Source organism: Rhinopithecus bieti, unplaced genomic scaffold (assembly GCF_001698545.2).
Source record: "Rhinopithecus bieti isolate Rb0 unplaced genomic scaffold, ASM169854v2 scaffold_25906, whole genome shotgun sequence".
Lineage (NCBI taxonomy): Eukaryota > Metazoa > Chordata > Mammalia > Primates > Cercopithecidae > Rhinopithecus > Rhinopithecus bieti.
The window spans coordinates 289,773-299,484 of NW_016811566.1; the positions used below are offsets into that span (position 1 = coordinate 289,773).

The 9,712-nt window shown below is 62.6% G+C and overlaps 2 protein-coding genes across 2 annotated transcripts in view; both read right to left on the reverse strand.

Moving 5' to 3' along the window:
• CDHR5 (cadherin related family member 5) overlaps positions 1 to 7,853 on the reverse strand; it is a 9,883-nt gene extending 2,030 nt beyond the window's left edge. Inside the window, exons 1-15 of the mRNA XM_017893991.1 lie at positions 7,493 to 7,853; positions 7,229 to 7,404; positions 6,887 to 6,937; positions 4,311 to 4,403; positions 4,063 to 4,164; positions 3,846 to 3,956; positions 3,589 to 3,759; positions 2,487 to 2,577; positions 2,243 to 2,340; positions 1,859 to 2,059; positions 1,592 to 1,705; positions 1,424 to 1,508; positions 1,028 to 1,090; positions 399 to 556; positions 5 to 220 (exon numbers count right to left, since the gene is read on the reverse strand). Coding sequence (XP_017749480.1) covers positions 5 to 220; positions 399 to 556; positions 1,028 to 1,090; positions 1,424 to 1,508; positions 1,592 to 1,705; positions 1,859 to 2,059; positions 2,243 to 2,340; positions 2,487 to 2,577; positions 3,589 to 3,759; positions 3,846 to 3,956; positions 4,063 to 4,164; positions 4,311 to 4,403; positions 6,887 to 6,937; positions 7,229 to 7,404; positions 7,493 to 7,583 — 1,821 coding nt within the window. The 5' untranslated portion in view covers positions 7,584 to 7,853. The remainder of the gene's footprint in view (positions 1 to 4; positions 221 to 398; positions 557 to 1,027; positions 1,091 to 1,423; positions 1,509 to 1,591; positions 1,706 to 1,858; positions 2,060 to 2,242; positions 2,341 to 2,486; positions 2,578 to 3,588; positions 3,760 to 3,845; positions 3,957 to 4,062; positions 4,165 to 4,310; positions 4,404 to 6,886; positions 6,938 to 7,228; positions 7,405 to 7,492) is intronic.
• A 422-nt stretch (positions 7,854 to 8,275) lies between these two features.
• Positions 8,276 to 9,702, reverse strand: SCT (secretin; the record flags this gene model as incomplete). Its single annotated transcript, XM_017893992.1, has 3 exons — positions 8,276 to 9,200; positions 9,374 to 9,466; positions 9,564 to 9,702. Coding segments are annotated over 3 exons (344 nt in total), but the record flags the coding sequence as incomplete, so codon positions are not given.
• Between the last annotated feature and the right edge of the window lie 10 nt (positions 9,703 to 9,712).

The window sequence follows — 9,712 nt, forward strand, 5'->3', positions numbered from 1 at the left end:
CCGCTGCGGGGCTTCCCCCCGCTCGGGCCGCTGCCGGGGCCTCAGGGGCACTGCCTGGGGGCGCGGGGCCAGGGGGCGCGGGGCCAGGAGGCGCGGGCTCCGCGGGCGTCGGCGGTGCCTCCGCGGGCTTGGGGTCGTGCGTGGGGCTGGGGGTGGGCGCCCAGTTGGCCTCGTGGTCAGGGAGGACCGCCTGGTTGTCATAGCCTGGGGGCTGGGGTTCCTGCTAGCGGGAGTGAAGGCGTCAGCGGGGTCCCTGGGTCTCTGCTGCCTTGTGGCCTCTCCACACCCTCATTCCACAGCGGACACCCCTCCGCCTCCACATATTCCCCTCTGTCCTCCCCTCTCCTGTCCCCCACTCCCTGCGGGTCGCCTGCCCTGCCCTCCACCCTGGGCCTTACCGGAGCTTTGCCAGAGCAGCACTTGAGCCGGGAGCCGTAGTGCTTGTGGACAAGGACAGTGAGACCAAGGAGAGCCAGCAGCAGCAGTGCACTCAGCACCCCACCCAGGGCTGCCATGTCCACCACCGAGAAGCGCTTGTCCTCTGAGGGGCCGCCACCTGGTATCGTTTTGGAAAATGCCATCACCCCGCACTGTTGAGCGCCCCAGGCATTCCCCATGCCAACCTGTGCCAGGCTTGAGACACTTGGAAATCACCTAGGCCTGGGCTGTCTCCCAAATCTCAGGCTCTGCTGACCCTGGCTCGAGGGGCCTGTGTGTCCCAGTGAGACCCTGGGCTCCCCCCGCAAGGAGGCCAGGCTGCTCACATGAGGCGCAGGGGCTTGCAGGGTGAGCCGGCAGCTGTGGGAATCACGGGATTCGCTGGACCCCAAATCTGGCCTCTGTCCTACACACATCACAGTTCACCTCACTGGGGGCCTTTGGCCTGTCTGTGTCTGTCAGTCCCAAACAGACCCCTCTGGGATTTCATAGTCAGGCCAGGTCAGCCTGGGGTGGACCCTTGCTACAGCATTTCCCCTACCACCCAGTGACCTGAGCCAGGGAGGGAAGGCAACGGAGTGGGTGCTACCTGAGGATGGGGTGTTCCTGCTGGGGGTCATCGGCAGAGCGGTTCCTGGCTCTGGGGTCTGAGCTGTGCCCCCACCGGGTATGGCTGGTTGGTGGGAGGTGCTGGTTCCCACACCGGGGGGCATCAGCTGAGAGGTTCCTGGCTTTGGGGTCTGTGCTGTGCTGCCACCGGGTGTGGCTGGTTGGTGGGAGGTGCTGGTTTCTGCACCCGGGGGCCTCCCGGGTGTGGACAAGGTTGGTGGCCTCAGAGTTGTGCCAGAGGGTGGATGAGGGCCTGTGCCTCCCCCAGAGCTGGTTGTGGAGGCTCCCTGGGAGGGCACAGGGGGTCTGGGGGCCTCGGAAGTGGTGCTGGTCCAGGGCCCAGTTGTTCCTCCAGCCTCTGGGGATGGGGGCTCACCTGTGGAGGGGGGCTCCTGTTCGGAAACTTGTATCTCAATGACTGTGGTCGCAGTGCCAGAGGTCACCGTGTTGTTGGCCTCAACCTGGGGCAGGAAGGGGCTTGTCCCTCCTGGGCACGTCTTTAAGCCCCACATCCTTGGAGATGCCCACCTGCCCTGCCCTTCACCTCTGCGTAGAAGGCCCCCGCCTGGGTCAGTGTGGTGGTGGTCAGCACAACCTCTCCCTCCATCCGGAAATGTGAGTGGTTGGTAATTCGATACGTGATGGCCGAGTTGAGGTCCTGGACAGGGTCTCATTGAGTCCCCGGCCAGGTGGCCTCCCACGTGCAGCCCTGACTCACCCACAGAGGGGAGGCCGGGTGAGCACAGGGACCCTGGGCAACAGGAAGGCTGCCGTGGGGGTGGCAGGCATCAGCCTTGCATGTGCTACCTACCGAGAACTCCGGGTCCCGAGCCTGGATCCTCAGAGGCTGAGAGGGGGCAGCTGCATCCTTGACCACAACACCTGCTCCGGCGCCAAGTGCCACAGTGCCACGGTACAGGCTCTGGGGGAAGCGGGGTGGGCTCCCGGCTGCAGCCACAGCCTCCACGGTGACCTGGGTCACTGAGTAGCGGGCAAGGTCGGCCTGCTGGCCCTGGAGGCAGGGGAGGCAGCCGTGACTCGTGGGGTTGACGGTGGAGCTGGCGCTGAAGCCTGGGGCTCAGGAAGAACAGATGCAGACTTGGCAGGGGCCCTGCCCTGCCCCCCAGCCCTGACCCCCGCCCTACCTTCCACCCTGCCCGCACTGCCTTGCCCCCCATGCAGGTCCGCACCTCACCTTCACCAGCAGAAGGAAGGTCGTGGCGCTGGGGACACTCCTGGCCATGGTGAGGTTGCCGGAGTCTGGGTGGATGACGAATGTACTGTTCACGTTTCCTGGGAGGACGATGGAAGTGCTCAGTCCCGGCCCCCAGCTCTGCCTTGCTGTCAGGTGCCCCTGGGGCTTCCCCAGCCCCAAGGTGGGGATGGAGACAGGGACAGAGAGGGGTCCGGGGCATTGTTGAGGGCTGGGCCCCACTCACCACTGAAGATACTGTAGATGATGGCTTGATGGATGCCGCGGTCTCCATCCTCGGCATAGATGGGTCCGGGACGCAGGACGAGGGGGGATGGCTTCAAGGATGGTGGAGAGGAGGGCACGTCGTGGGGCTGGGGTGGATGGCCCCAACCTGGCCCCTCTGGCTCCCCATCAAGGTCAGCCAGGGCAGGGCTGGCTGAGGAGGGGCCCAGTCCCGCTGGTGGCCGGGCGTCCCTGCCTGCCTGGGACTGTCCCTTGTCCCAGCATCACCATGAGTCATACCCCGTGGGTCCCTCACGAACGAATAAGTCAAGTTGCCCAAAGATACTGAGTCCCATTTGCACAATGCTTGTGTTGACGGCTAAGCAAACATTTAGGAAGCGGGGGGCTCCCGGGTCTGCATTTCTGCCTCTCATGTGCTGTGTGGTGGCCCCGGGTGCCTTGGTGCCGTGAAGGTTTGCAGACAGCCTGTGTGGGCCTAGTGGTGACTGTGAACAGGGCAGAGATGTCATCATCACTTAAGAATTCCAGGGCCGGCCGGGCGCGGTGGCTCAAGCCTGTCATCCCAGCACTTTGGGAGGCCGAGACGGGCGGATCCCGAGGTCAGGAGATCGAGACCATCCTGGCTAACACGGTGAAACCCCGTCTCTACTAAAAAAAATACAAAAAACTAGCCGGGCGAGGTGGCGGCGCCTGTAGTCCCAGCTACTCGGGAGGCTGAGGCAGGAGAATGGCGTAAACCCAGGAGGCGGAGCTTGCAGTGAGCTGAGATCCGGCCACTGCACTCCAGTCCGGGCGACAGAGCGAGACTCCGCCTCAAAAAAAAAAAAAAAAAAAAAACTCCAGGGCCCCAGCCCACCTCCCCAGGCGCCTGAGACCGCCTGGCTCTGGGGCCCACACTCCTCTCTGTGTGTTCAGGGTTCGCTCCCTCACCCCCTCAAGATGGGAAAGATGGGTTTACAAGGAGAGTCTGTATTTGTTTCAAAATCACAACCAAAATTGGCCCCACCCCCTGACCCTGACCCTGCCCTTCTGATCCTGGCCGTCCCTGCCTCCAACCTGCCTAGAAGGCCCCGCCCCGTGCACTGTCCCTCCCTCCCCATTACCAGTGTGTGCCCTGTGGGGACAGCCCCGTGGTACTGAGCTTGGATGCAGACGTGGCCGTCTGAGAAGGCGCAGGGCAGGAACCAGGGGGGCCGCAGGTCGGCAGGCACCACGTTCAGCACCAGCGTGGCGGTGGCCGTGTGGCTGGGCTCCACATTCTCCTCCGCAGTGTCCTGCAACAGCCAGATCAGGCCTGGGAGCAGCTGGGGCCAGGGGGGCCTCAAGCATGTGGGACTCAGGGCTGGGGTGAGCCGCTCACCCGCACCAGCAGCCAGAAGGCCATGTTCGGCCGCTCGTAGAAGTCCAGGGTCCGGTCCAGCCTCAGGGCGGGATGGTTTACACCCACCAGAGAGAAGTAGTCACTAGCACCCTGGGGAGGATCAGGGAAGACAGAGCCTAAGAGCCTGGGAGGGCGAGGGCGGCTGTGGGTGTCAGAGGCGAGGGGCTCACGCTGGGGCAGGGCGGGCGGCACTGACTGCGGTCACTTCCTGGAGGGTGTAGAACAGAATGTCATCCTTGTCTTTGTCCTCGGCCTGCAGTTCTGTCTCAGGGATGATGGTGGAGTTCACTTTAGTGTCCTAGGGAGGGAGAGGGGCTTGGTCTGGCCACACTCCTGGCCCCTTTGGACCCCCGCTGTGGTTGAGCCCCCGGCCACCACTCGCCCCTGCCCTCACCCTGGGCTCCCGCACCCCCTGCCCAGCCCCGGCAGCTTCGCTGGCCTCACCTCTTCCACCCTTATCTCCTTGGTTGTAAAGGGGAATTCGGGGGCGTTGTCATTGACGTCCAGCACTGACACGAACACCCTCAGCTGGGTCACCTGCAGGGTGTGGCCGTCAGCCTCTCCCACAGCTCCTCCCCATCGTGAGTGAGGTGCACCCCTCGACGCTATCCTTCCCCATCATGAGTGAGGTGCACCCCTTGATGGCTGTCTGTCCCCATCGTGAGTGAGGTGCACCCCTCGACGCTATCCATCCACTCACTCACTCAGTGGTGTTGGGGGGCTGCAGGGGGGCTGCACAGCTCTAGGTGCTGGGATGCAGAGATCACAAGAGACAAATCTCTGCCCGGTGGTGCCTGTCCTGGCAGGACTTACAACAATAGACAAAAAGGGCTTTATAAAGCCAGGAGGTGGCAGGTGCGCCACAGAAAAATAATGCAGGTACTTGGGGATGCAACCAGCAGAATCTCAAGTGAGGAAAGACAATCCAGTTCTTTTCCTTGTTTTTTTGTTTTTTTGGATACAGAGTCTCATTCTGTCACCCAGGCTGGAGTGCAGTGGCGTGATCTTGGCTCACTGCAACGTCTGCCTCCCAGGTTTAAGCGATTCTCCTGCCTCTGCCTCTCGAGTAGCTGGGATTACAGGCGCCCGCCATCACACCCGGGTAATTTTTTATTTTTAGAAGAGATGGGGTCTCTCCATGTTGGTCAGGCTGGTCTCAAACTCCCGACCTCAGGTGATGTGCCTGCCTCGGCCTCCCAAAGTGCTGGGATTACAGGTGTGAGCCACCGCGCCCAGCCGACAACCCAGTTTCTTCACAAATAAATCTCCAAGAGAAAAGATGGGAGAAAGGGAAACGTGAAGATGAACAGAAACTCAGGAGAATTATCAGCTAGGTGCATAACATGGACCCTGATTCAAATAAACAATTATTAAAAAACCCTTCAGAGACCACGGGGAATGCGGCATCCTGGACATTCGAGGTAGAAAGTGACCACTTTTCCCAGGTGTGACGACATTGTGGTTATGTTTTAAAAAGAAGAGTCCTGGCGGGCATGGTGGCTCACGCCTGGAATCCCAGCACTTTGGGAGGCCGAGGCGGGCAGATCACCTGAGGTCAAGAGTTCGAGACCAATGTAGCCAACATGGTGAAACCCCGTCTCTACTAAAAATACAAAAATTAGCTGGGTGTGGTGGCGGGCGTCTGTAATCCCAGCACTTTGGGAGGCCAAGGTGGGTGGAGGCCAAGGCAGGAGAATCGTTTGAACCTGGGAGGCCGAGGCTGTAGTGAGCGGAAATCGTGCCACTGCATTCCAGCCTGGGCGACAGAGGGTGACTCCATCTAAAAAAAAAAAAAAGAAGGGTCCCGGCCAGGCACAGTGACTCATACCTGAAATCCCAGCACTTTGGGAGGCTGAGGCGGGCAGATCACCAGGTCAGGAGTTTGAGATCAGCCTGACCAACATGGTGAAATCCTGTCTCTACCAAAAATACAAAAATTAGCCAAGCGTGGTGGCGGGCGCCTGTAATCCCAGCTACTCGGGAGGCTGAGGCAGGAGAATCACTTGAACCCGGGAGGCGGAGGTTGCAGTGAGCCGAGATCTCACCACTGCACTCCAACCTAGGTAACAGAGTGAGACTCTGTCTCAAAAAAAAGAAGGGTCCCTCTCTATCAGGGACACATCCAAGATATGTGTGGGTGATGTGCTGTGGTGTGTGGAGGGCACAGAGCCCGCTGTCTGCTGGTAGGTGGGGGGGGCCTGTGCTGGCCCCAGGATTCTGCAATTTTCCTTAATAAAGTCGAAAAAAATGCCGCTGGTCAAGAAGTAGGATGCTGGGGGAGTGGGGCTGGGATGCAACTATTCCCTAATAGAGCAGTTGGGATTTCTCTGAAGACTGCAGACCTGAGCAGGTGAGGGAGGAGCGTGCCTGCGGGAGCTCTGAGGCTGCAGCAGAGCCTCCGCACAGTACACCTGGGTTGGACTCTCGGTGAGAAAGGAGCTACGGAGGGCTGGGGTGGACTGGGCAGCCTCGGTTTACGGCATCCACAGAGGCTGTTCCGCGGCATGGAGTGGACTGGGACCGGCAAGGGGCACCAGGGAAGCCAGTGGGTAGCTGAAAGTTTCCCAAAATGGGTGCTGGTGTCCCGGCCCTGGTGGGACTGGAGGTGGGCAGACGGTGGATTTCTGGGTCGAGCTGGGGCAGAGCCAAGTGATTTACCAATGAGGGGCTTAACGGGGGACGTGGGGAGGGAGGGTGAGTGGAAACCAAGGTGGTCCCAGTGGCTGGCAGGATAAAGGTGCCTCCCTTGTGGGGGCAGTGGTGGTTGAGGGAGTGGGTGGGAGTCTTGGGCACACTGGGTGGGGGTATCTGCTGGACAAGGGGTCAGTGACGGGGATTCCACAGTACAAGGCAGAGTCTGGACTGGAGGAAATGTGAGCATCACTCTCGGAGGGATGGCATTTGAAACCACACCCTAGGTGAGATCATCAAAGACTGGCCCTGGACCGGCAGGGCAGAGCCCAGCTGAGGTGGCCTGGTGGGCGGGGAGAGCGGGGCGGGGAGAGCGGGGCGGGACTCACCAGTGTGCTTCCGCTCTGACACAGCAGCTGAGCCTCAAGTAGTGAGTTCTCCTGTGGAGGCAGATGGGTCTGCAGTCACTGTCCTGCCCCACAGGTGGTGAGACTGAGGCCAAGGGAGCAGGCGCTGGCCCAGGGTCCCCATCATCAGTGGTCAGTGCTGAGGGTGTGGGCCCAGCCTTCATCCCGAAATGGCCCAGCCTTCTAGGGCAGGCACCACCAAGCATGGGTGTTAGTGGATGCCTGCAGGCATAGAACTCCTGGGCCCTCGGGGAAGGTGTGGCCTGAGGATCCAGGTGCCCTTCTCCCGGGAGCCCCCACTCCCCACCCACCTGCCGCCCACACCTCGTAATCAGGAGTCACGTTGAGAAACAGCTGGTTTCCCTGGATCCGAAATGCGAAGGGGGTGGACAAGGACCCGAGGATCACCTCCTGGCCCTCCGGGACATGGATGTCCACCAGCGGCTCGGTGACATTTGTGTTCTCCTCGACTTCAAAGAAGGACTTGTTCACAGAGCAGTCTGTAAGGTTGCAGAGGAGGGGTCAGCACCTCCCAGCCCCTGGCTCTCCCCCTCGTGCCCCCACCTACCTACCCCTGCCCGCACGTACACTGGGCCTGGGCCTGGGCCACGGCCCCCGGGGGTCGGCCAAGCAGCCCGGTGAGCAGCAGGGGAGGCCACAGCAGGGCCCAAGACCCCATCTTGGCGGCTGTCACCTGGCGGGAGGGTCCGAGTGGGTTTGGCGTCCAGGACTGGCGCAGTTCCTACTTCAGCGACCTTCGCCCCAGCCAGACGCCGCCCACTTTATGATCCTTTACAACCGGCCTCTGCCAAGGGGGCTCCCGCTGGCCGGCGGGTCCAGCCCACTGCCAGAAGGGGGGCAGTCATTTGGTCCAAGTTAGACTGAGTACAGGGATCAACTAGGGAGCTCAGGCCACAGGCACCGACCGAGGCACAGGGCGGAAAGGACTGGAGAGCGGCTCGTGGGCACCATGGGGCTAGGGGCAGGGCAGGGGCAGAGCCAGGGTGTTGGAGAGAAGCCCTTGGTGGTGGAGTGTCTGAAAGCTGCCTCCCTAGCCCAGGCTGCCCTTGCTTGGCTCCTCCCCTAAGCTCTCCCTTAGGCAAAATTCCTAAGGCCAACCCTTGGGGCTCAGAACCGGGTGTTCCCCAGGGAGTACCTCCCTGCCTGCCTGATGCAGGTTCTGAAGGAAGAGGCTCTCCTCACTGTGTCCTAGGGACACCCCTGCCTGCCTGCCCCAGAGACAAGCCAGCTTCTCAGGGTGGGGCTGGACAGGGCCTTAGTGACCAAGGCTAAGGCGGGGCTGTGAGGGGCAGCTGGGAGCTCCTGGGCAGCCCTGGTGCCCAGCAGGGGGTGAGGTGAGTCTTGACACTTGCCCTGCCCTTTTCATTGGCCCCGCAAGCCCCCAGCTCTAGGGAGAGGCCACTAGCTGGGGTGGGGGCGAGGAAGGGGCTGTCATGAGGCGGGGAGTGGAGTCAGTCCCCTCCAGGCCTGTGCACCGAAGCTTCTGGCCTCTCGTGGCTGGGGCTGGGCTCAGTGCAACCCTGCACTGTACCCTCATGGTCGCCTGCAAGCCCTGCACGCTCCGTACTCCGCAGGCTCTGAGGGGTCAAGCCACTGGTCTGAGGCCACACAAGACAGCGGGTCCGGAGTCCTCATGCCAGAGTGGACTCCTGGCACCCCAGGTGACACCTCTGCCCTCCCCTCTTCCTGCCTGCCTGAGCCTCCCTGGCCCTTCCACACCCTCCCCACTGCCCCTTCCGAAACACTGACCACACGGCCCCCGGCAGGAGCTGAGAGTATGTCCGGGCTCCCCCTGAGCCCTTGAATGTGTCCTAATGATGACAAGGGGTGGGGCGGGGCCCTGCGGTGCTTAGTCCATGTACAGGAGGCGGCCCTGATGCCAGAGATAAGGATGAGGGGCCGGCTGTGGCCGTCAGGTGTAAAGGGCAGCTGGGTGTGGTCACAGTCCCTGCTGGGTGGATGGGGCCCCCTTCCATCTGACAGCCCTGCTACACAGGGGTTGCCTCGATTACACCAAGTGGACACGACCAACTCCCAGTGTCTGGGTCTGATTTCTCCTTTATTGGTGCCGAGTACCACCCCTCCCCCTCTCCCCCCAGCCTGCCCACCGCCCCAGATGCAGCTCCGCTCCTAGGCTGGGCAGGTGGTGAGGGGGTTCCTTCCTCATCTCGCTCTCAGGGTTCCTTCTCCAGCAGCACCGGCAGGTTCTGAAACCATAACCCCAGGCCGGGGCCCAGGGGGCAGCCAGGGAGACCAGGCCCCGCCCAGGGGCATCCTGCAGAGACAGCGCGTGAGGGGCTGGGGGCTGGGGCTGGGGCTGGAGACCCCGGCCCCGCCGCTGGAATTGGACCTCCGGTGGCCACTAGCGCTGACCCAGGGAGGCCACGGACAGAAGGAAGGGTCTGGGGTGGGGTCTGGAGTGGGGTCTGCGGTGGGGCGGGCGCTCACCAGGCCTGCAGGGTGGGCGTGTCGGACCCGGACGGGCAGAGCAGACCCGCGCCGAGCCTGGACCAGGCCGTGCTGTTCTCTGCGTCCTGCTCGCTGTCCCCCGCCCCAAAACAGAGTTAGTCCTGGAGCTGGGGGGTCGCGCGTTGCTGCTGGGGCACCACGGCAAGACCCCCGCCCCACCCGGCCTCACCTGCGCTTCCCCACCAGGCCCTGCAGCAGCCGCTGGAGCCGCGCGCCCTCCCGCAGGCGGCTGAGCTCGCTGGTGAACGTCCCGTCCGAGTGTCGCCGGGCCCTGGGGCGGTCGGGGGTCGGGGTCAGGGCCGCGCGGGGGGCGGGTGG